Source organism: Mustela putorius, unplaced genomic scaffold (genome assembly GCF_011764305.1).
Source record: "Mustela putorius furo isolate JIRA1106 unplaced genomic scaffold, ASM1176430v1.1 tig00000174_pilon_pilon_pilon, whole genome shotgun sequence".
Taxonomy (NCBI): domain Eukaryota; kingdom Metazoa; phylum Chordata; class Mammalia; order Carnivora; family Mustelidae; genus Mustela; species Mustela putorius.
The window spans coordinates 11,758,397-11,784,679 of record NW_025421304.1 but is presented as its reverse complement, the minus strand read 5'-3'; the positions used below and the strand labels follow the sequence as shown (position 1 = coordinate 11,784,679).

The following is a 26,283-nucleotide window of genomic DNA, read 5'->3' as shown; positions in this document are numbered from 1 at the left end:
GTGTACACTGGAAAGGGATGTAAAATGTGTTGGACCTGTGAGTGGGGATAACAAAGTTAGAAAGTCACTCATTTGTTGTCGTCATCTTCTAGAATGTAAGCTGATGGGCACAGGATTTTTGTCTTCCCTGCATTCTCCCCAGTGAGCAGTTTCCGGAGCACATTTAATTGTTTTGTTTGGTTGTTGTTTGTCTGTTTTTTTTTTGTTTTGTTTTGTTTTGTTTTTAAAGATTTTATTTACTGGGGCACCTGGGTGGCTCAGTGGGTTAAAGCCTCTGCCTTCTGCTCACGTCATGATCCCAGGGTCCTGGGATCGAGCCCCGCATTGGGCTCTCTGCTCAGCAGGGAGCCTGCTTCCTCCTCTCTCTGCCTGCCTCTCTGCTTACTTGTGATTTCTCTCTGTCAAATAAATAAATAAAATCTTAAAAAATTAAAAAAAAAAAGAAAGATTTTATTTATTTATCGGGGGGCGGGGGAGAGCGAGCACAGGCGGACAGAATGGCAGGCAGAGGCAGAGGGAGAAGCAGGCTCCCCGCTGAGCAAGGAGCCCGATGTGGGACTCGATCCCAGGACGCTGGGATCATGACCTGAGCCGAAGGCAGCTGCTTAACCAACTGAGCCACCCAGGCGTCCCTTGTTTGTCTGTTTTGCACACACATAATTGTTAAATGTAGGAATGAGTGAAAGAACTACTGTGTGATTGAAAACATGAAAAAGGCAAAGGGAAGGTGAGGGGGGAAGGAAGAGCAAAGAGGGATGTGCAAGGAAAGGGCAGAGGAAAACGAACAAGAAAGACCAGTCAAGAAGGCAGTGGGCCTACACCTCCCAGCCTGCAGGGGCGCTGTGGGCCGCTTGCCCGCGAGGTGTGGGGGGCGGGGCCTGCTGGGGGGCGGGGCCGCAGGCGCGCAGGCGCGCAGGGCGAGGTGAAAGTGGAAAGGCTTGAGGAAAGGCGCGGGGCGCTGAGTGAGGGAACCCTGGAAGAACACCTTGGTCCGGCGGGGTAAGTGCCCCACCAAGGGCGGAGGGGCCCCGGTCTTGCCTCCCTGCAGGCCTTGTGCCCCTAACCACCTCCCGGCTGGAGAGCCTGGGGAGGTGGAGGCCGGTGGGTGCCTCAGAGCCTATGTTCTGGCTCCTTGGGGACCTCAGTTTCTCCAGTTGGGAAGTGGGCAGGTGGGCCAGGTGCATTACCTGGGGATGAACCGGGAGCCCCCGGCAGCCTCCCCTGCCTCTTACAGCCTGCCTGTGCATCCTCTTGCCGTCCCGCTTTGGCGTGTCCTCGTCGTCATCTGGATTAGCCCTGCCTCGGCCTCTCTTTACCTCCTTGGGAGTGGGTGGGGTAATGTGCTAATGTGCTGTGACTGTCTCCAGTTCATTCTTTCTGCCAGTGTTTACCAAGGCAGCGGATTGGGTGATTGCACCAGGCTTCTGCGGTCAGATGCGTGGGTGCATGTGGGTGCACCGCTGACGAGCTGTGTGTACCTGGGCAAGTTATCTTACCTCTCTGTGTCCACTTTCTCATCCCCAAAATAGGGTAATGATAGATCTCACTTTATAGGATCTTTTGATGGTTCAATGAGTTAATATGGATAAAAGTTGAGAACAGATACATTCTGTTGCACCATTTCCAAAGTGCCTGTGCTTCCCTGCCTATTACCATACAGTTCTAATTTTGCTTCAGTGATTATTTAATAACCGTTCTGACTGCGTAATGCTTGATTAATAAATTATTCCTAGGAGAGCAAGACAGTGTTCTTACCTGCTCGCCCTGTATCCCCTGCACTAAGCTCCATGCCTAGTTGGGGAGTTGGGGAGTCTGAGGTTAAGGTTGGCTAGGCTGGGAGTATGGGAGTGATCAAGAGGGTTTTGCCCTGTCTGAAAGAGGCATTTGAACAAGTATGGCATGTTTGGGTCTTCTGTGGGAGTCTGGTGATTGGGAAAGAAATGAGTTAAGGTCAGTATTACTCTCTTTTTTTTTTTTTTAAAGATTTTATTTATTTATTTGACAGACAGAGACCACAAGTAGGCAGAGAAGCAGGCAGAGAGATAAGGAGGAAGCAGGCTCACTGTTGAGCAGGGAGCCCGATGCAGGGCTGGAGCCCAGGACCCTGGGATCATGACCTAGGCCGAAGGCAGAGGCTTTAACCCAGTGAGCCACCCAGGCTCCCCAAGGTCAGTATTGAGTCTTGAAGGAAGGGTGCATGGCTGGCTCAGTGGGAGAAGTTTGAGACTGTTCTTGGGGGTCCTGAGTTTGAGCCCCGTTTTGAGTGTAGAGATTCCTTAAATAAATAAAATAACGACTCCTGAAGGAATTGAATATTGAAAGCTCCAAACTGAGGTTTATGGTTTTGTTTTGCCTTTGGTCATCTTTGTAATTCAGCTTTATCCCAGCCCAGTGGCGCCAAGAGGCTACCTATTTTGTTTTTGTTTTTTGTGTTTTTTTTGAGGCTACCTATTTTGCAAGGCAAATGCCTCCAGCCTTTGCGGGGACTGGGAGCAGACAAAAGGCTACCTGCCTTTTGTTGGCAGTGTTGGCTCTCTAATCCTGCCCTTAGCTAAGCGTTGAGAATGCTATTGCGTTTGGGTGGGTCTCTGAGGTTTTGCTAGTTCCCATGACAGGCTGACCTGTGGGGTGACCCTCTTCCCAAGCTCACCGTGGAAAAATTTATCTCTTTCTTACACACTTGTAAGTTGACAACTAATGTATGTTTTTATTATACTAATAAGGACTTGCAAAGGGTATCATGACCATCCTATGCTGTGGTTTTCATATGTATGTTTTAGTCCTATTTTGAGTAAAATCCAGGAGGTATAGATTGCACTCATTTGGTTTATGGAAATTAAATGGCAGAGCACCGTTCTGGCCAAATTGACCCTCAGTGTCCAACTGAGAAGTTTGAGTTCACTTTTTAAACAGTATATTACTGAGATGTGTAATTTACATCCCACATAATTCAGTCATTTTAAATTTAATGGTTTTTAGTAAATTTACATAATACCTTTACCACAGTCCCTTTTGAAAATTTTTGTCCCCCCCCCAGAAAGATGCCCCGTACCCCATTTTAGTCACTTCCCATTCCACCCTGGGCAACCAGTAAGCTTTCTGTTTCTTTGAATTCACATTTTCTGTATATTTCAGATAAATGGAATCATAATTATATAATTGTTGGTTTGTAAGCTCCTTGGAAGCTTCTGGGTATAATCTGAAATGGGCAGAGGGCAGAGAGAGACCCAAGAAAGAGGCAGACCACTGCCGATGGGTAGGTGTGAGGTATAATAAGCAAAGGAGCTCAAATAGAAGATGTGTCTTGAGCAGCTACAAGATAAGTAGATCTCTGCACCTACCTGCCAAATCTTACCAGTTTCTATAGAGATCTTCACCTGCATTCAGTCATGTACTGTCCAGATGGTCTCAACATCACATCGCTCTCTGAAGGCTTTGTTCTAGGGCAGCCTCTGGGAGTAGGAATGGCAAGCTGGATGTATAGTCCAAGGACAGAGAAGGGGGTAAGGAGCCTCCTGTTGCTGAGATCCTGCTCACAGGTCATGTCGTCTCAGTGACCACCTCCACCAGTAATATATAGCCTTTGGTGACTGGCTTTCACTGTGGTGTGCTGGTTTTGGGATTCATGCATGTTGTAGCATATCTCAGTACTTAATTCCTTTTTATTGCTGAGTAGTATTTCATGGCACGGATATCCCACATTTTTTTCTTTTTACCCGTTCACCAGTTGATGGACATTTGAATTGTTTTCGTCGTTTGGTTCTTGTGAGTAATGCTTCTGTGATCATTCGCCCACAAGTCTTGAGTGTGGATGTGTGTTTCATTTCTCTTGGGTAGGTGGGTTGAATGGCTGTTTATGTTTAACTTTTTAAGAACCTTCTAAACTGCTTTCCAGAGGGGCTATACTATTTTACATTCCCAGCAGCAGTAGATGAGGGTTCCAGTTTCTTCACCTCCTCACCAGCCTTTGACCTTTTTGTAAGGTTTTACAGGCGAGATACACAACACCAAGGCCAGATAGGCACAAGGCAAGCTTTATTAAAGGCACCCTCGGGTGAGGTTCTGCGACTCTCCTAGGAGAGGACAGTAGGTGAAGTCGTGCGGTAAGGGGTTAAGTGAGCATTTACTAGGCCAGGGCAGGGTGGGGGCTCATAACCATATTTGGTAAGGTTAGAGGTTGGGGTTGGAAAGTCCCAAAGTGGCTGGTTTCTGTTTCTGGTATAGGTTTTGGTTTACTTAGGGTGACCTTGACAGATGTCCTTCTGGTGGGAAAGTCCTGGGTAGGGGAAGATGGCGGCCTGGAGGCCATTTTACTGTTCCTCGTGCTTTCCCAGGGCCGCTGACCCAACACTTTCGGTGATACCCATCTTAGTCAGTGAAGTGCTGTCTCTTTGTGATTTAAACTGAAAAACAAAACCAAACGGAGACTAGAGCCAGTGGTACTGTAATAGCGCTGTGTGTGACAGATGCTGATGACACTGTGGTGAGGATAGTGCCATGTATAGACTTATTGAGTAACTAGTCACTGGGTGGCACACTTGAAATGAATGGAATGTGTGTCACTAGTACATGAATTTTAAAAAATTGTGGTAAGACACACATGACAAAATTGCTTTCGTAACCATTTTTTTTAAAAGACATTCATTTTGTTTTTTACTTATGTATTTATTGACTTTGACATTTATTTAAAAGATTTTATTTAGTTATTTGACAGAGAGAGAGATCACAAGTAGGCAGAGGCAGGCAGAGAGAGGGGGGGATGCAGGCTTGCGACTGAGCAGACAGCCTGACGCGGGTCTCGATCCCAGGACCCTGAGACCATGACCCGACCCAAAGGCTGAGGCTTAACCCACTGAGCCACCCAGGCACCCCAGCATTCATGTATGGGGGGAGGGAGAGGGAATCTCAAGTACACTGCTAAGCGTGGAGCCCCACGTGGGGCTCTGAACCAAAATCAAGAGTCAGATGCTCAGCTGACTGAGCCACCCCAGGTGCTTTCATCTTAAGTGCTTTTGTGTGTCCAATTCAGTGGCGGAAAGTATGTTTACCTTATGTGCAACCAGTCTCTGGGACTTTTTGCAAAACTGAAACTTCTTGCACATTAAACAGCAGCTCCCTATTCTCCCTCCTCCTAACCTCAGGCAACCTCCATTCTGCTTTCTGTTTCTATATATTTGACTCCTTTAGATAACCCCATATAAGTGGATTCATAAAATGTTTGCTGTTTCGTAACTGGCTTATTCCATCCGGTATAATGTCCTCGAGATTCATATGGTGTAGAGTGTATCAGAATTTCGTTCCTTTTTAAGGGTGAATATTCCAGTCTATGTATATAACACATTTTGTTCATTCATTCTTCCATTGATGGACACTTGGATTGCTTGTATCTTTTGGCTGTTGTGTGTGAACTGTGCTGCCATGAATATAGGTGTACAAACGTCTCCCAAGACCTTGCTTTCAGTTCTTTTGGGTATATACCCAGAAGTGGAATTACTGAATGATAGATAATTCTGTTTTTAATTGTTTGAGGAGCTGCCATTCTGTTTCCTGTAGTGGCTGCACCATTTTACATTTCCGCCAACAGTGTGTAAGGATTCCAGTTCCTCCACACATCTACCAACATTTATTATTTTCTGTTTTTTTTTTTATAGTGGCCATCCTTACGGGTGTGATATCATTGTAGTTTTGACTTGTACTTTCCTTATGACTGATGATGTTGAGCACCTTTTCATGTGTTTTGTGCCATGTGTACATCTTCTTTGAAGAAATGTCTACTTAAATCCTTTGTCCATTTTAGGGGCACGTGGGTAGCTCAGTCAGTTGAATGTCCAACTCTTGGTTTTGGCTCAGGTCATGATCTCAGGGTCTTGGGATTGACCCCCTAGTTGAGCTCCACGCACGGTCAGTATGGAGTCAGCTTGATTCTTTTCCTCTCCTCCTCCCCCTTCTTGTGCTGTTTCTCTCAAATCAGTCAATTCAAATCAAATTTAAAAAATCATTTGCCCGTTTTACTTATTTAAAGATTTTATTTATTTATTTATTTATTTGTCAGAGAGAGAGCGAGAGAGAGAGAACGCGTGCGAGATAGAGCGCACCAGCAGGCAGAGTGGCAGGCAGAGGCAGAGAGAGAAGCAGCCTCCCCACCAAGCAGGGAGCCTGATTCGGGACTTGATCCCAGCTGGGATCAGGACCTGAGCCAAAGGCAGCAGCTCAACCAACTGAGTCACCCAGGCTTCCCCATTTGCCTGTTTTTTTTTTTTTTTTTTTTTTAAAGATTTATTTATTTATTTATTTGACAGGCAGAGATTACAAGTAGGCAGAGCAGCAGGCAGAGAGAAAGAGGAGGAAGCAGGCTCCCCGCTGAGCAGAGAGCCCGATGCGGGGCTCGATCCCAGGACTCTGGGACCATGACCTGAGCCGAAGGCAGAGGCTTTAACCCACTGAGCCACCCAGGCACCCCCCATTTGCCTGTTTTAAAATTGCGTTATTTTTCTTTTTATTATTGAATTGTAAGAGTTCCTTTTATGTCCTGAATATAAGGTCTTTATCAGATACAAGATTTACAAGTTTTTTTTTTTTTAAAGATTTCCTCTTTGTATTATCTTTCTTTCTTTTTTTATTTTTTAAGATTTTATGTATTTAGAAGCACCTGGGTGGCTCAGAGGGTTAAGCCTCAGCCTTCGGCTCAGGTCATGATCTCAGGGTCCTGGGATTGAGCCCCCGCATCAGGCTCTCTGCTCAGTGGGGAGTCTGCTTCCCCCAATTTCTCTGCTGCTTTGCTTTCTCTGCCTACTTGTGATTTCTATCTCTGTGTCAAATAAATACATAGAATCCTTAAAAAAAAAAAAAAGATTTTATGTATTTATTTGAGAGAGAGAACACAAGTGGGATGAAGAGCACTGGGGAGAAATAGACTCCCTGTTGAGCAGGGAACCCAATGTGGGGCTTCATCTGGGAACTCCAGAATTGTGACCTGAGCTGAAAGCAGATGCTTAACCTACTGAGCCACCCAGGTGCCCCTACAAATATTATTTTTAATGGTGTCTTTTAAAGCACAAAATTTTAAAGTTTTGATAAAATCAACTTGTCAATTTTTTTTTTTTTAAAGATTTTACTTATTTGACATAGAGAGATCACAATTAGGCAGAGAAGCAGGCAGAGGGGGAGGGGGGAGCAGACTCTCTGCTGAGCAGAGAGCCGGATGTGGGGCTTGATCCCAGGACACTGAGATCATGACCTGAGCCAAAGGTAGATGCTTATCACCTGAGCCATCCAGGCACCCCCAACTTGTCAAGTTTTTTACTTTTTTTTGATAGCATACGAGGGGAGGGGCAGAGGTCATGGGAGAGAGAGAATCTTAAGCAGGCTCCATGCTCAGCACAGAGCCTGCTGTGGGGCTTGATCTCATGATCCTGAAATTAAGACTGAGCTGAAATTGAGAGTCAGATGCTTAACTGACTGAGCCACCCAGGCATCCCCCCTCCCCCAGCCTGTCAGCTTTTTAATGCTTGGGCTTTTGGTGCCATATCCAGAAATCTTTCTCTAATCAAGGTTGTAAATATTTACTCCCGTGTTTTCTTCTAAGAATTGCATACTTCAGGGACACCTGGGTGGCTCTGGCAGTTAAGTGTCTGCCTTTGGCCCAGGTCTTGATGCCAGGGTTCTGGGATTGACTCCGACATCAGGCTCCTTGCTCACCAGGCAACCTGCTTCTCCTGCTTCCCACTCCCCCGGCTTATTCACTCACTCGCTCTCTCTGACAAATTAATAAATAAAATATTTTTAAAAGTTAAGAATTATATACTTTGACTCTTTTATTTAGGTCTGTGATCAGTTTTTAGTTGATTATTGGTTATGGTGTAATCAAACATGTCCATCTTTATGTTGAACATTCCAGTCTTCTAGGATGGACAGTGCTTAGAACCATGCTGGGAACTGGATGAAATAAGACTCTCGTTTCCTTCAGTATGTCTTGCTGAAGTTATTTGCATTGTTCTGCCTTCTCTGCTTGCTTTAATCTCATTCTGAAGTTTTTACACTGCGGTAATCCACTGGATCAAGTGAGATTCTGGGTGGTGGGCAGTTGGTCTGTCTTCTGTGTGGTGGGATAGTGTGATTGAGCGAGAGGAGAGGAGGAGGAGGTTACAGGCCTTTCCTCAGCCTGTTAGATGAAGTCCCTGTGAGAAAGAGTACTTGTGGAAGCTGGGGGCCTGCAGTTGGCGTTGAGAGTATCCATCATGCTCATGCTTATGATCCGCACAGAATGTCTTCCTGTTTAAGGTTGATGTCAGGTGTTGGCAAGGTTGAGGGAAATTGAAACTCTCATGTATGGTATTACTGGTGGAAATGTAAAATAAAATAGTACAGCATGTGTGGCAGACAGTCTGGCTGTTCCTCAAAAAGTTAAACATAATTACCCTGTCACCCAGCAGTTCCACTCCTAAGTGCATACCCAAGAGATTGAATATGTGTTCACACAAAAATTTGTTACACAAATGTTCATAGCAGCATTGTTCATAATAACCAAAAAAATGGAAGCAACCCGAAGGACCATCCACTGGTGAATGGATGAACAAGTGGTATATCCATACAGTGGAATAGTATTTAGCCATAAAAGGAACAAATACTGATGCATCCTACAACAACCCAAAGCATGCTATATGAAAGAAGCCAGACATAAAAGAGGACATCCATTTATATCACAGTCTGAAATAACATAATTCCAAAAAGACTGGAAGTTCATGATTGGTTACCAGAGGCTGTGAGGAGGAGAGTATAGAGAGTGACTGCTGCTGGAATTTTTTTTGGTGGAGGGAGAATGGTGAGAATGTTCTGGAATTTCAGAAGTGGTGATGGTTGCACAACTTTGTGAATGTACTAAAAAACACCATAAAATTTAACTTTAGAAGGGTGAATTTTATGGTGTGTGAACTATAGCATTTAAAATAATGGATGGGTACCTCGGTGGTACAGTCATTTGAGCAGCTGACTCTTAATCTCATGTGCCGTGGAGCCCCACATCAGGCTTCCATGCTTGCGGTGAAGTCCGTTTGGGAGCTCTCTGCGCCCCTCCCCCCTCGCCGCACAGGTCTGCGAGCGTGTGCACATGTGTGCTCTCCCTCAAGTCTTTAAAAAAATACTTTGCTTCTTTTTCTCCTCATTTTAATGGTTTATTTGTTCTCCCTTTTAGTCCTAGACATCTCAGCATCTTTCAGTGTAGGTAATGCACAAATCAGTTCATTAAGGAAAAGAAAAGTATCCTTTCTGGCTCCAAATCTGGACGGTGTGTTTTGTGGTCGTTTGCCTTTGCCATGTCTCCTTGTGAAGCATCACATGGTTCTAAAGGAAGACAGGACACCAAAGTGGAACTTAAATCCCTGAAATCAAGTTTGTTTCATTTGTTTGTTTCACCTTGCCACTGTGCATTTTAAATCATACTTACCCCTTTTCCTTTCCTCCAATCTGTGAGCATTTTTGCCAGTGCCCCTTGGAACTTCCCTAGATGACTTCGACTTTTTCTTTAGCTGAGAAATAGAATTGGGAGGGTATTTTAGGGTTGTGATTAGCTGGTCTTCATTATTGTGTTTGCTTGAAGAGTTGTTATGGGTGGAGGTTGGAAGCAAGCACTGCTGCTTGTAAATGTTTCACACTGCTCTTGATTGTAAAATGGCTTTCTAATTTAATCCTAAAAAAACCCTCAACTTCTTTTCCTAGGACTTAAGATGTCTTCGTCTGCCAGGCTTCGCAGAAGACAATATGGAAGATCTTCGGTAGCTAAAAGGTAAACTGAAATATTTTTTAAATATGTGTATTGGTTTTTACATGTTCCCTGGGTAAAATAGCAAAATTAGATGAAGATGTCAAGATTTAATTTTAGGGGCGCCTGGGTGGCTCAGTGGGTTAAAGCCTTTGCCTTCAGTTCAGGTCATGATTGATCCCAGGGTCCTAGGATTGAGTCCCACATTGGGCTCTCTGCTTGGTGGGGAGCCTGCTTCCCCCTCTCTCTCTGCCTGCCTTTCTGCTTATTTGTGATCTCTCTCTCTGTCAAATAAATAAATAAATACAATCTTTAAAAAGAAATAATTTTAGCAGTTGTTGCTGATTTTACTTTTAGTTTATATAACTTACAAAATGACATTTTTTTCAGTCTTCTAAGAGCAGAAGTAACACGTTCTTTAAACTTTTTATTTTGGAATATAGATGCTTAAGAAGTATAGTAAACACTTGTTTTTAATTTTTCAAACAACACTGAAATGTATAATACAAAAAAGTGCAAATCTTCTATAAGCCCACTCTTGAGCATTTGGCACTGTTAACAGATTGGTACGTGCTCTTCGTGTTTTTGTTATATTGCTAGGGAAACTTGCAAACTAACTTCTGTTTCTTTTGTTTTTAATAAGATTTTTATTTATTTATTTGACAGAAACACACACACACACAGTGAGATGGAACACAAGCAGGGGGAGTTGGAGAGGGAGAAACAGACTTCCCGCTGAGCAGGGAGCCCAGTGCGAGGCTCGATCCCAGGAACCTGAGATCATGACCTGAGCCGGAGGCAGATGCTTATTGCCTGAGCCACCCAGGCGCCCCACAAACTTCTTAATTTTTACATGTTCGAGGATAGTCTGTAAATTTAATTGTATACTCAGCATTTTACCTCTTCAGTCACCAAAACAGTTACTGTTAGATGTTTGTATTTTTTTTTACCCCTCAACTGTTGTTTTTAGACAAGTTTTTACTTATCGACTTTGCAGTCCTTACTCAGAGCCTTGTTACTCCCAGAGAGATGGGGTTAGGGCCCCAGGACTCCACTGTGGCTTGCTTCTCAAGCTTAGGGATGCCTAAGAATCAGTTGAAGAGCCCGATAAAATACAGATTCCCAGGCCGCATCCCTGCTGGTTTTTGAAGTCTTGGGCCAAGGGAGATGCACATTTAACTACGCAGCTTGTATGTCTCCTGCTTTGGGTTTTAGAACCTGCAAATTGCTGGTACCAATTATCTGAGAAACTTTGCAGCCTGAGAAGACTAGCTCCACCCAGCACTCATGGCTGGTTGTGTTTGGTTGGAGTCTGGGTGCTGTAGATGAAGCCAGTGTGGGTGCCCCTGTAGGTCTGGGTACACAGACCAGTCTCTTAAGCTGGTCCCCATGACAGCCCTAGTGTCCACCTTGCCGCCTGCCTGATATAGAGCAGGGACTGCTGGGATAGCTGCTCACTGGTGTTGACTGAATGAGCGAGCGAACGTGTATTTGCTTCCCACTGCCATAGCACATATGAAGTGGTGAATAAGCAGCAGTCATAGCCTATACCCTTACACCAAAGGACAGTAGAGAAAAAATGTAGAGGCGGACAGAAACATTAAAAGTCATAGACATTTTGGGGCGCCTGGGTGGCTCTCTGCTCAGCCTGGAGCTCCCCCCCCCCCCGCCAGCCTCTTTCCTGCTTGTGACTCACTATCTCCGTGTCAAATAAATAAATAAATAAAATCTAAAAAAAATTTAAAAGTCCTAGATGTTTTGGACCATGTGTGGTTTTCCATTTCTGCCATGTCAGATTAGCATACATTTAGCACTTTAAAAGCACACATTTGTTACCTTATAGCTCTGTAGGTCAGAAGAGCAACCTGGGTCTCTCCATTCTAAAATTCAAGGTATCAGCAGGCTGTGTTCCTCTCTGAAGAGGTTGTAAGAGACCGCATATGTTCTTGCTTGTGCAGAGTGTTGGTGGTACTTAGTTCCTCGCAGTTGGAGGACTGAGGAGACGTCTCCATCTCCTTGCTGGCTGTCAGCTGAGGGCCATTCGTAGCTTCCAGAGGCCACTGGCATTCCTGGCTGGAGACCCCTTCCTCTGTCTTCAGAGCCAGTCCCTGTCACGCTTCAGATCTCTCCTCCCAACTCTTCTCTCTTAATTGTAGACCAGAAAGGTTCTCTGCTTTTAAAGGACTCTAGTGATTACATTGGACTCATTCGGATATTCAGTGTGGTTCCCCCAGCTCGAAGTCTGTGTCCTTAATCATGTATCTAAAGTCCCTTTGGGGGGCGCCTGGGTGGCTCAGTGGGTTGGGGCCTCTGCCTTCGGCTCGGGTCATGATCCCAGCATCCTGGGATCGAGCCCCACATCGGGTTCTCTGCTCAGCAGGGAGCCTGCTTCCTCCTCTCTCTCTGCCTGCCTCTCTGCTTACTTGTGGTCTCTGTCTGTCAAGTAAATAAATAAAATCTTTAAAAAAAAAAAAAAAAAAAAAAATAAAGTCCCTTTGGGACATAAACTAACCTGTTCACAAGCTCTAGCAGTTTTGCTGTGGATGTGTCTTAGGCCATTCTGCCTGCCGCAGGACATTAGGACCAGTGGTCTCAGTAGTACCCGAGAGCATTGCTCCGTGATGGGATAGCACTGTTACTGTTTCTTTAATTCTAAGATGCCATTCGTTAAAAACAAAAAAAACCAAAAAACCCCTTTTTTTTCAAACATAAGCAAAATTAGAGAAACAGTGTAATGTACTGTTCTGTACCCATCACTTTTTTCCAGTATTACTGACCCTTGGGTAGCCCTGAGCCTAGTCTTGGTCCTCACCCCAGCTTGAAATTATTTTGAAGCCAATCTCTGAGGACATGTTTATATATTTATATTTCAGTATGTGTTTCTGGAAGTTAAGAACTCTGTTTTTATTACATAGTCACTGCTTACTAATATAACTCCCCCAAATCAATAGTTTAATAACATTAGATATCTAGACACCATTTATATTTTCTTGATTATCTTATAGTTATTTAATTTGAATTGAGATCTGAATAAAGCCTACATACTACATTTAGTTGATTATCTCTCTTATTGGGTAAAGTATATATAACATAAAAATTACCATTTTAGCCATTTTTTTAAAAAAGACTATTTATTTGAGAGAGCTGGAGAGCACAAGTAGGGGGAGGAGCAGGGGAACAGGGAGAGGGAGAAGCGGCTCCCCACTGAGCAGGGACCCCGAGAGCCCGATATGGGGCTTGATCACAGGAACCTGGGATCATAACCAAAGCCAAAGGCAGACACTTAACTGACTGAGCTACCCAGGTACCCTAATTACCTCTGTACCTATTGAACAAGTCCCTTTGCCCTCTTCCCAGCTTTTTTCTTTCTTTTTTTCCAAAGATTTTATTTATTTATTTGACAGAGATCACAAGTAGGCAGAGAGGCAGGCGGGGGGCGGGGTGGCAAGCACGCTCCCTGATGAGCAGAGAGCCTGATGTGGGTGGGGCTCGATCTCAGGATCTGGGATCATGACCCGAGCCAAAGGCAGAGGCCCCAACCCACTCAGCCACCCAGGCATCCCCCTTCCCAGCTTATTAACCATCATTCTACTTCCTATTTCTAGAAGTTTGACTACTTTAGTGCTGTGTTCCACCCCACCTCTTGATGGTGATGCTGTCAGCTAGGAATACCTGGGCCTCTCTGATGGTGGGCTCCATTGATACTTGCCCCGTGGGGGGTCGAGGCTGTGACTGGTTTTGGTTCTTTTTTTTTTAATGATTTTATTTATTCATTTGACAGACACAGAGATCACAAGTAGGTGGAGAGGCAGGCAGAGAGAGAGGAGGAAGTAGGCTCCCTGCTGAGCAGAGAGCCCGATGTGGGGCTCGATCTCAGGACCCTGGGATCATGACCTGAGCCGAAGGAAGAGGCTTTAACCCACTGAGCCACCCAAGTGCCTCTGGTTTTGGTTCTTAATTATCACAGGATGCACCTCAGCAAAAGTCCTGGAGGGTATGATACAAGTAAGGTCCCAAGCAGAGAGATAGAGATAGAGGGAGGAGCTGGGGCTCTGACTTCATTAGGGTTTGCAGGTGGAATGTCTGGGGTTTTGAGGGGTCACTCATTATTGGCTAATTTGAAGCATAAGAGCAGAAATGAGGGCAGGGAGAGTGGAAGCAGGATCATTTAAGTGGTCAGTTATCTATATCACCTAGCATATTTCTATAAGTGGAACTTCACTGGTGACTTAGTTCCTAATCTGGTTGTTTTACCTAGTGTCTGTGTCATATACCTTGGCAATATGTTTATTCAAGGTGGTCCAGCATTTTTCTATAAGGGGAACTTTACCGGTGACCTAGTTCCTAATCTGGTTGTTTTACCTAGTGTCTGTGTCATATACCTTGATAATATGTTTATTCAGGGTGGTATCTTTGAAATGGATGTCTTGGCAGTCAGAAGCTTAATAAATGTCAGGCACTTAACCTACATTTAGTTACCTCATATTTTAAGTGAAATCCTATCATTGTACTTTTGTGACTGATTTATTTCACTTAGCATAATGTCCTCAAGGTTCATACATGTTGTGGCATGTGACCGGATTTCCTTCCTTTTAAGACAGCATAATACTCCATGGTATGTATGATGGTTAATTTTATATATTGGCTGGATCATGTGGTGCCTAGGTATTTGGTCAAACATTGTTCTGGATATTTCTGTGAGGGTATTTTTGGAGAAGAGTAATATTTAAATTGGTGGGCTTTAAATAAAAGAGATGGCCTTTCAAAATCTGAATGAGCCTCATCCAATCTGTTAAAGCCTGAAGAGAACAAAAAGGATCCACCTCCTTCAGCAATTGAGAATTCTCCGGTAGATTGCCTTTGGACTTCATCTGGTGCATCAGCTCTCACTAGTACTTCAGCAGACTACCTTCAGACTCACACTGAAACATTGGCTCTCTTTAGTCTTCAGCTTGCCAGTCTACCCTGCAGATTTTACATGTGCCAGCCTCTGTAGTGAAATGAACCAATTACTTATAATAAATCTCTATGTATACGTCCTATTGGTTGTGTTTCTCTGGAGAACTAACAAATACAGTATGTGTAAACCACATTTTGATTCTTCTTCCATTGATGACATTTGGATTGCTTCCACTTACTGGCAATTATGAATAATGCTGCTACGCACATGGATGTGCAAATACCTCTTCGATATTGCAGCTCTTTTGAATATATACTCAGAAGTGGGATTGTGAGATCATATGAAGTTCTGATTTTAAAATTTTGAGGAGCTTCCAGACTATTTTCCATAGCCGTCACACTATTTTATAATCGCTCCAACAGTACACAAAGGTTCCAACTGCTCTCCAACCCCACCAATACTTGTTTCTGGGTTGTTGTTGTTGTTGTTTTTTGATGGTAGCCATCCTAATGGGTGTGAAGTGATATCTTACTGTGTTCTCTCTCTCTTTCTTTCTTTCTTTCTTTTTTTTAAAAGTAAGCTCTATGCCCAGTGTGGGGCTTGAGTTTTAAACTCAATTTAAACTCAAATCCTGAGATCAGGGGTTGCATGCTCTACTAATTGAGCCATCCGGGCATACCTTATTGTGGTTTTGATTTGCATTTTTCTGATAATTAGTGAAATAGAGCATCTTTTTAGGTGCTGAGTGCCTATTATATATCTTGTTGGAGAATGTCTATTCAAGTTCTTTGCTAATTTTTGGATTGGGTTCGTTTTTTTGTTGTTGAATTGTAGGATTCTTTATGTATTTGGCATAGAAGACTGTTATCAGTTATATGGATTGTAGATATTCTCTCTCATCTTGTGAGTTGCCTTTCACCCTGTAAGTAACCTTTTATGTGCAAAAGTAATTTTGGTGTAGTCCAGTTTGTTTTTTTCTTTTGTTGTCTTTGCTTTTAGTGTCATATTCAAGAAATCATTGCCAAATCCAGTGTCATAAAGCTATTCCCCCATCTTTTCTTCTAAGGCTTTAATAGTTTCAGGTCTTTCATTTAAATCTTAGATACACTTTGAGTTAATTTTTGTAAATGGTGTAAGGTAAAAGGGTCCAACTTCATTCTTTCGCATGTGGATGCTAGTTTTCCCAGCCCAGTTTGTTGAAGACTATCCTTTTCCCATTGAATGGTCTTGGCACTTCCTAAAAAATTATTTAACCCTCATATTTGAGGGTATATTTCTGGACTTTCAGTTCTTTTGGTCTGTGTATCTGTTTTTATAACAGTACCACACTGTTTTCATTCCTGTGCTTTGTAATAAGTTTTGAAATCAGGACGTGTGGAACTTCCAACTTTGTTCTTTTTTTTTTTTTTTCAAGATTATTTTGGTTATTTTGGGTCCCTTGGAATTCCATATGAAATGTAGGATGGAATGTTCAGCTTTTGCAAAAAAGTCATTGAGATTTTTATAGGAATTACACTGAGTCTGTACATTGTTTCAGGTAATTATGACATTGTAATAATACTAAATATTCCAGCTTGTGAAGATGGTATATCTTTCCACTTATTGGTGTCTTCTTTAACTTCTTTCAACAACACTTCATAGTTTTCAGTGTACATAGTCTTTGACCTCCTTGTTTAAGATTATTCCTAAGTATTTTATTGGTTTTTCTTATTGTAAATGGAATTGTTTTCTGAATTTCTTTTCATATTGTTCATTGGTAGTGTATAGGATTGCAACTGTTTCTTGCAAGTTGATTTTGTGTCCTACAATTTAGCTTAATTTGTTTATTATTCTAACAGGTTTTTTCTTTTTTTTAAAGACTTTATTTATTTATTTGACAGACAGATCACAAGTAGGCAGAGAAAGAGGGGGGAAGCAGGCTCCCTGCCAAGCAGATAGCCCAATGTGGGGCTTGATCCCAGGATGTTGGGATCATGATCTGAGCCGAAGGCAGAGGCTTCAACCCACTGACCCATCCAGGTGCCCCGTTTTTGTTTTTGTTTTTAAATTTTTTTATTAACATACAATGTATTATTAGCCCCAGGGCTAACAGTTTTTTTTTTTTTTAAGTTGTTTTTGGTGCAGTGCTTTGTAGGATTTTCTCTACATATATAACATCATGTCATCATTAGAGATAATTTTACTTTTTCAATTTGGATGCCTCTTATTTCTTTCTGTTTCTTAATTGCTGTGGCTAGGACTTCCAGTCTTTCGTTGGAAAGAAGTGGTGAAAGTGGGCATCTGTGGGGCGACTGGGTGGCTCAGTGGGTTAAAGTCTCTGCCTTTGGCTCAGGTCATAATCCCTGGGTTCTGGAATCAAGCTCCACATGGGGTCTCTGCTCGGCAAGGAGCCTGCTTCTTCCCCTCTCTCTCTGCCTGCCTCTCTCTGCCTATTTGTGATCTCTGTCTGTCAAATGAATAAATAAAATATTAAAAAAAAAAAAAAAGTGGGCATCTTTGTCTTGTTCCAGATCTTAGAGGAAAAGCTTGTAGTCTCACCATTGAGCATGATGTTAGCTTTGGGCTTTTCATATATAGCGTTTATTATGTTGAGGTAGTTTACTTGTATTTTTAATTTGTAGAATAGTTGTAGAGTACTTTTTTTTTTAATCATGAAAGGTTATTGAATTTTGTCAAGTGATTCCTGCATCAGTTAAGATCATGTGAATTCCTTCATCCTGTTAACTGCACATTGATTGATTTTCATATGTTGAACCGTCCTTGCATTAAAGGAATAAATTGTGCTTGGTTATGGTGTATAATAGTCATTTTAATGTTCTTTTGAATCCCAATTGTTAACCATTTTTGGAAGGTTTTTGCAGCAGTGTTTATAAAGTACATTGATTTACAGTTTTCTGGTAGTGTCTCTCTGGCTTTGGTATCAGGGTAATGCTGGCTTCATAGAATGAGTAAGAAAGTGTTTCCTTCTCTTCAGTTTTTTGGAGGAGTTTGAGAAAGATCTGTTACTTCTTTAAATGTTTGGTAGGGTTCACCAGTGAAGCCATCTGGTTTAGAGTGTTCTTTATGGAAATTGCTTGCTTGCTTGTTGTTGTTTTTGTTTCTGTTTCACCTCTTGCTCTCCCAAAGAATAAGAACAGTCAACAGTGGCAAAAGGCAGCTGCAGAACCAACAGCCAGAGCTGGCTTTTTGCTCAGGAGAGAATACTACACCCTTCCTCAGGGTATTTAGTACTCCACACATTCAGAGAAACTTTTCTAGTAACAAACTATAGAAATGGTCCCTGGAAGTAGAGTGTTCCATGGAGTTCTTAATCTTCTTACTAGTTACAGATTTTTCAGATTTTTTATTTGTTCATGATTCAGTCTTGGTAGGTTGTATATTTCTAGGAATTTGTGCATTTCTTCAAGGTTATCCAGTTTGTCGTGTATCATTACACATAGTCCTCTCTTTTTATTAATACTTGTTTTTGAGAGAGAGTGCCTATGAATGGGAGGGGCAGAGAGAATCCCAAGCAGACTGTGCTGAGCCCCACGTGGGGCCCAGTCCCACAATCCCGAGATCATGTCACTGAGGTCACGACCTGAGCTGAAACCAAGAGTCAGACATACAAGTGAATTCGTCACCCAGGTGCCCTCATAGTACTCTTAAAATCCTTTCTATTTATGTTAAAATGGTAGTAATGTTTTCTCTTTTATAACTGATTTTAGTTATTTGTGTGTGTGTGTGTTTTAATCCTGATTAAAGGTTTATCAATTTTGTTGATCTCTCCAAAGAACTAACTCTTCATTTTATTGATTTTTGTCTATTGTTTTTCTAATCTTTATTATGTCCTTCCTCCTGCTAGCTTTGGGTTATCTGTTCTTCTTTTTCTAGTTCCTTAAGTGGTAAAGTTAGGTTGTTGATTAGAGATATTTTTTAAAAGATTTTATTTATTTGACAGAGAGAGAGGGAGCACAAGCAGAGGGAGTGGCAGGCAGAGGGAGAGGGGGAAGCAGGCTCCTTTTGAGCAGGAAGCCTGATGTGCGGCTTGATCCCAGGACCCTGGGATCATGACCTGAGTGGAAGGCAGAGGCTTTAACCCACTGAGCCACCCAGGCGCCCCCATTTTTTTTTTTTTTTAATTGAAGAAGCATGTTCTTTTTGTCTTCTAGTTTCCCATCGTCTATGCCAATTGCATCTTGTGGTGTCATTTATTTTTTATTTACTTTTAAAGATTTTATTTATTGGGCACCTGGGTGGCTCAGTGGGTTAAGCCGCTGCCTTCGGCTCAGGTCATGATCTCAGGGTCCTGGGATCGAGTCCCGCATCGGGCTCTCTGCTCAGCAGGGAGCCTGTTTCCTCCTCTCTCTCTCTCTGCCTGCCTCTCTGCCTACTTGTGATCTCTCTCTGTCAAATAAATAAAATAAAATAAAATAAAGTATATTTAAAAAAAAAAGATTTTATTTATTTATTTGAGAGAGCAAGTGAAAGAAAGCACAAGTAGTGGGAGGGGTAAAGCGAGAGGAAAAAGCAGACTCCCTCCTCAGCAGGGAGCCTGACCTGGGCCTTGATCCCAGAACCCCTGGATCATGACCTGGGCTGAAGGCAACCGCTAAAGCTACTGAGCCACCCTTAATAGGTGGCTTAACCTTTTTTTAAAAGATTTTATTTATTTATTTGACAGAGAGAGAGAGGGAGAGAGCATAAGCATAGGGAGCACAGGCAGATGGAAAGGGAGAACCAGGCTCCCTGTAGAGCATGGTGAGCCCTATGTGAGACTCAGTCCCAGGACCCCAGGATCATGACCTGAGCCAAAGGTAGTGGGTTAAAGACTCTGCCTTTGGCTCAGGTCATGGTCTTAGGGTCCTGGGATGGAGCCCCACATTGGGCTCTCTGCTCAGCAGGGAGCCTGCTTCCTCCCTCTCTCTCTGCCTGCCTCTCTGCCTACTTGTGATCTCTGTCAAATAAATAAATAAAATCTTTATTTAAAAAATTAAAAAAAATAAAAGGAAAACACCCAACATCAAATGTATATATTATTGTAAGAAGGATCCCTAATTTCATATATGAAAAAGTACATGTCTTACATTTGAGAAAATAGGGGAGTGATGGTCATAACTGACTTGGAGTAGCCAACAAACAGATAAACAATGAAAGACTTTTAATTGTTAAAGGAGGACAAGATGGGTCTAGTACATTTTAGAAAGGCTGATTAGATAAAACTTAAAGATGGAGTACCTGGGTGGCTCAGTCAGTTGGGTATCTGTCTTTGTCTCAGGTCATGGTCCCAGGGTCCTGGGATGCAGTCCTGACTGGGGCTCCCTGCTCAGTAGGAAATATGTTTCTCCCTCTGCATCTCCCCCCCGCCCCCCGCCCCCCGTGCTTGTGCTCAAGCATGCACTTTCCCTCTCATAAGTAAGTAAATAAAATCTTGGAAGAAAGATTAAAAAAAAAAAAAGAAAAATCTTAAAGTGAAAAGCTTTGATACTCTGTCTCTGTGTGTGTATGAACTACCATATATCCCAATCATACTGCTTAATGAGATGTTAATATATGAATCAACTTTCTTAGGTAGCACCCTTAAGGCTTTTGGAAGAATATAGAGTAAAAAACACATAAGTAAAATTTTCTTAAGTCTGTCTGTTTGATATGCTTGAAGTTCATAAATTTTCCCAGAATACGGGTTTGGCAGAGGACACCTCTGTGTATCTAAAAAGTATTTGCTTTAATAGCTGATATTTGCATGGAATGTATAGAAGAGTAGAAGCACTAGAAATAATTTTTCCATGTTTATGCAGCATTCTTTTTTTTTTAAAGAGAGGGTGAGGGCAGTGGTCGAGGGAGAGGAAGAAAGAGAATCTTAAGCAGGCTCCACATCCAGTGCAGAGCCTCACATGGGGCACAACCCCAAGATATGACCTTAGCTGAAATCAAGGGTTCGGTGCTTAACCAACTGAGCCACCCAAGCGTCCCACATACTGTTCATTTCTGATAAAGTTTTGAATCACTTGATTTTCATGTGTTCCATAAGTATTATTTAACACATGCTATGTATTAAGCTCTGGGTGACTTGAGAAAGTATATATTTGAAGTTCTTGCTTAGCGATTTTATCCAGCAGTTACTGGATTCCCATTTGGTTATCACTAAAGCACATGTTGAAAGGTTGCAAAACAGGTATAATGAGTGGGGAGAATCCCTGACATCTTTTCCTGAAAAGATACTAAAGAGGAAGGAATGAGTAAAAAAATAGAACCGTCTATCTGTCGTGGCAGGAATTCACGTCTCTCCATTTACACACTGTCATTCATAGGGTTTTCTAGCACTTGGTGCTGTTTTTAGGTGATCATCCAAGGCCTGCGCAGAATTTGATTTGACCTAAAAGATCTCACTCCTCTTTGTCACCTGCTAGGTGACTTCTCCTAATTACTCCTAATTACTTCTCCTAATTACAGCATTTTTTTTCCCTTTTTTTTTTTTTTTACTTACACTTAAAAAATAATAAGGGCAAAAATGCAGTAAAGTATTAGATGCTTATTGACCTAAATAAACACCGTTATGCAGAAAAAGCTGTTGAGATAGCTGAGAATGAGTATCTGCTCCCAGGTTCCCTGTGGGTAACACGAAGTGTCAGACCGGCAGTGGTTGAGATGTCCTTGTGTGCAGTGAAATCCCGGTTTTCTGTGTGTGGCGGTCACAAAAGGTCGAGGAAATTCCAGTTCTGGTTCCTGTAACTAAAAAGTTAACCTAGCCTGGGGTGCCAAGATGGCTCAGTTGGTTGAGTGTCCAGCTCTTTATTTAGGCTCAGGTCATGATCTCAGGGTTGTGGGATTGAGCCCTGTGTTGAGCTTGGGCTTGGCAAGGAGTCGACTTGAGGATTTTCTCCCTCTCCCTCTGCCCCTCCCTGCTGCTTGCATGCTCACTCACTCTCCCTCAAATCTTTTTTTTTTTTTTTTAAGATTTTATTTATTCATTTGAGAGAGAGTGCACAAGCAAGGATAGCTACAGGCTGAGGGAGAAGCAGACTCCCCACCAAGCAGGGAGGCTGATGGAGGGCCCAACCCCAGGACCCCAAGATCATGACCTGAGCCAAAGGTAGGCTCTTAACCGACTGAGCCACCCAGGCGCCCTTCAAATAAATAAATCTTAAGAACCAAAAGAAAGTTACCTAATCCTCAAGACCTAATTGTCTACATGTGTTAAATGAGAAGGGCTGGACTTTATGAAACCTGAAAGTCTAGGGAGTTTTAGAGTTTATTTTTTTTTTTTTCTAAAGATTTTTTTAATTTATTTATCAGAGAGAGAGAGGGGGAGAGAGTGAGCACAGGCAGACAGAATGGCAGGCAGAGGCAGAGGGAGAAGCAGGCTCCCTGCTGAGCAAGGAGCCCGATGTGGGACTCGATCCCAGGACGCTGGGATCATGACCTGAGCCGAAGGCAGCTGCTTAACCAACTGAGCCACCCAGGCGTCCCGGGAGTTTTAGAGTTTAAAAAAAAAAATTCATTTTAGTAAATTCATTGATTCCGTAGTTATTCATTGAACAGCTTACATTGTGGCAAGCCCTGTTCCATTTGCTGGGGAAACTGTAAACAGACAAAAATCTAGAAGATTACCTTCTAGAATCTTACCGTCTATCTTCTAGATATCTTCTGTCTTCTAGAAGCTTACCTTCCTGCTTGGGATGAGATAATATCCAAATAAGTAAAAATATATAGTATGTGATCAGTGTTCCTCCACACTGTTGAGGTCATCAAAAGCAAAGAATGTTTGAGAAACTGCTTCAGCCAAGAGGAGCCTGGGGAGACATGACCAAAGAATGAAATGTGGTATCCTGGACCAGAAAGAAAGACAGTAGGTAAAAAGGGAGAAGATCAGAATAGAGTATGGGGGCGCCTGGGTGGCTCAGTGGGTTAAGCCTCTGCCTTCGGCTCAGGTCATGATCTCAGGGTCATGGGATCGAGTCCCGCATCGGGCTCTCTGCTCAGGGGGGAGCCTGCTTCTCTCTCTCTCTCTCTCTCTCTCTCTCTGCCTCTCAGCCTACTTGTGATCTCTCTGTCAAATAAATAAATAAATAATGAAAAAAAAGAATAGAGTATGGACTTGTTTTAATAAGAGTGTATCAGCATTGGTTCACTAGTTGTAGTAAACATAGTCCAATTTAAAAGATGCTAATAATAGGAGAAACTAAGTGTAAGTTATCTGGGAGATTTCTTACATAGTACTGTCTTTACAATTTTTCTGAAAATCTAGAAGTGCTGTAAAAAATAATAAAGTTTATGTTTAAAACATGTGTGTGTGTGTATGAGTGACAGAGAGAAAACTGAAGCTGGGTCAGAGGGTAGGGAGCACAGGTGGTAAGGATGGTGACGGAGGGCTGGACAGATAAGATAACATTTGGGCAGAGCCCTGGATGGAAGCCACGTGGGTGTTTGCAGGGGTGTGGTGGGGTGGTGGTGTTCAAGACAGACCTAGAAGGCATAGCCCCCCAGGAGTGCAGGTGGAAGTAGAGAATTAGGTCAGACCGGTGGGGGGGCTGTGGCAGGGTGGGGGCTGGGCATTAGGTATCTTTTAAGTCCAGATCAGGACTTTGGCATCGACTCTGGACCAGATGCGGGCAAAGCCGTGGGTCTGGCCGCCTTCCCTGTGGCACAGATCCCACATCACAGGGCCCTCCTTTCACAGGCTTCTGAAAGTTACCACTTGAGGGCCTCGTTAGGCTTTAGAGCAAGGGTTGGAAACCTACAACCGCAGGCCAAATCCTATCCCACCGGGTTCTCTGCAAAACTGTACAAAGGTGAGCTCCTACCTCTTCCCTCCCTCCCTTCCGTGAGGTGGTTTCATACGTTCATAGACAATTTGTAATTGTTTTGTCACATTCTGTATTCCATCCTGGGATTCTCTCGACTTCCTCAATGATTTGTTAAAATCTGCATACATTAAGGTTCACTCTTTATGCTGTGAAGTTCAGTGGGTTTTGACAAATGCATAGTGTCATGTATCCACCATCACTGTTTCATGCAGAATAATTTCACCGCCTGGAAAAAACCCCTGTGCTTCGCCTATTCAATTCCATCCTGTCAAACCTCTGGCAGCCACTGATCTTTTCACCCATCTTTATAGTTTTGCCTTTTCCGGAATGTCATGTAATTGGAACCATACAGTATATATCCTGTTTAGACTGGCTTCTTTCACTTAGCAATATGCATTTTAAGATTAAGCCAAGTCTCTTTGTGGCTTGATAGCTGTTTTCTTTTTATCACTTAATAATTCTCATTGTCTGGTTGTGCCAGTTTATCTATGTCACCTACTGAAGGGCATCTTGGTTGCTTCCGGTTTGGGGCCATTATGAATAAAGCTGCTATAAACATTCATGTGGAGGTTTTTGTGTGGACATAACGTTTTCAAATCAGTGGGGTGTGATTGCTGAATTGCATGGTGACACTGTTCAGCTGTTACTCAGCCTGTTTTTTTTTTTTTTTTAAAGAATATTAGAGAGGAAACCTATGACTTTTTTTGATTTGTGTCCTTTGACAGTGCCATGCTACTACTCTTTTCCTATTTCTGGAGGCTTGATTGAAATTTCTCCAGAGGAGTGTTAAAATTCAAATTGTTTTCAGTGAAATTTGAAATTATGATGGAACTTCTAAGAGTAGATTCTTAAAAATCTTTTTAATTTTAAAATTTATCCCCAGTGGGTCCTACCCTGAGAACTTAATAGATCAGCTGTCTAATAAGTTGAAGTAATTGAGATACAATAGTAACAAGTTAAAAATAATCGTACTAGCATTCCTGGAGGCTTTGGGAGTGACATGTACATTTAATTTGAAATAGTGAGGAAGTGTTTCGACGGACTCTCTTTCCATAGATGTGTAAGCTTCTCTCCATGTAAAGACAACAGAATGCATGATTTCTGACTGGTGCTAAAACTTGAAACATTTTGAAAACACATTGATGTTGAGGTGTGTGGCTGGCTCATTCGGAAGACTGTGTGACTCTTGATCTTGGGGTTGTGAGTTTGAGCCCCACGTTGGGTATAGAGATTACTTAAAAATAAATAAATAAACTTTAAAAAAAAGAAAGGAAAGAAAGAAAACACAATTGATGTGACAGAGGGAAGGTATAAAACGGGAGAAAGGCTTGGATTTTTTTTGTTTTATTGTCGTATGGTTATTGATGTGTAATAATACATAGTAAATACCCTGCACATTTTTAAAATGTACAACTTCAGTTTTGACATGTGGATGACCGACCGGCACTACAATCAAGGTAATGAACATGGCTATCATTCCCCAAAGTTTACTTATTTGTCATTGTCATTACCCTTTGTCTTGGCAACAACTAGTCTGTCACTTTTGTCATGATAGATTAGCCTGCATTTTCTTTTCTTTTTTTAAGATTTTATTTATTTATTTGACACAAAGAGAGTGAGAGAGCACAAGCAGAGGAAGAGGGAGAAGCAGGCTCCCCACTGAGTAGGGAGCCTGACACAGGGCTTGATCCCAGGATCCTGGGATCATGACCTGAGCTGAAGGCAGCTGCTTAACTGACTGAGCTACCCAGGCTCCCCTAGCTTGCATTTTTTATAAGTTTCTGTATATTGTATATATAATTTATGTGAATTATTTAAATGGAATCATACAGTGTATATTTGTATGGAAAAGTTTCTGGTTTCCCTCAGAATAATTATTTTGAGATTCATCTGTGCTGTTGGGTGGATCAGTACTTCCATTTCTTTGGTGTTGAGTAGTATTCCAATTTATGGTGCCATGGACTGAATTGTGTTCCTTATAATTGCATTTTGGAGCCCTAACCCCCAGCGTGACTGTATTTGCAGACCAGGGCTTTTAGGAGCTGAGTAAGGTTAAATGAGGTCAAAAGGTTGGGGCCCTAATCTTGCAGGACTGGTGGCCTTATAAGAGGAGGAGAAGGAGTCTCCTTCTGCACCATTGAAGGGCTGTGTGAGGGCACAGCAAGGAGGTGGCCGTTGCAAACCAGGAAGAGAGCTCTCGCCAGAACTGGACTATGCAGACATCCTGGTCCTGGACTTCTGCCTCCAGGACTCTGATACAATAAACTTCTCTTGTTTTAGCCACCCAGACTGTGATGTTTTGTTACTGTGGCCTGGGCAGGCTAAGACCTGTGGCTACACCATAGTTTGTTTTGTCATCTTTCTGTGGTTAGACATTTCTAGTTTTTGGCTCTTTGCAAATCTGCTATGAACATTCATGCACAAGTTTTTTAGTAGATCTGTGCTTTCATTTTTACCTGGTAAATATCTACTGGCTTGATTATGTGTTTCACCTTTTAAGAAACTGTCAGATGATTTTCTGAAGTGATTGTACCATTTGTACTAGCAGCATATGAGAATTCTGGTTCCTCTATATCAGTCTTGAGGCTTGAATTTTGAATCGCTCATCCTTAGGTGGTCCACCCAGATGTGCGGAGGAGGCTCTCCACCTGCTAGCGCACGTGGGCAGGCAGCCATTTTCCCTGGGGAGCCCGCTGCCGTACTCTCTAGAGTGTTCTCAAATGGGAATTTATGCCCACGTGAATTTACATTCCATAAAAATACAGAATGGCTTAATATCTTTATTCGTTAAGATTTATCCTTCTTTCATGGCTTTTCCTAGTTTTATTTTGCTTGCAGAC

General features: G+C 42.5%; 1 protein-coding gene and 1 pseudogene across 3 annotated transcripts in view; one reads left to right on the top strand and one right to left on the bottom strand.

Annotated features, from left to right (window-relative positions):
• The window catches only part of LOC101681870, a 75,643-nt gene that overhangs the window by 29,870 nt on the left and 19,490 nt on the right, over nucleotides 1-26,283 (top strand). For all 3 annotated transcript variants that reach the window (XM_045076033.1, XM_013052099.2, XM_013052102.2), the window contains exon 2: nucleotides 9,715-9,781. In XM_045076033.1, the coding sequence (XP_044931968.1) occupies nucleotides 9,723-9,781 (59 nt within the window). In that variant the 5' untranslated portion in view covers nucleotides 9,715-9,722. The remainder of the gene's footprint in view (nucleotides 1-9,714; nucleotides 9,782-26,283) is intronic.
• Nucleotides 17,765-17,953, bottom strand: LOC123391060 (annotated as a pseudogene).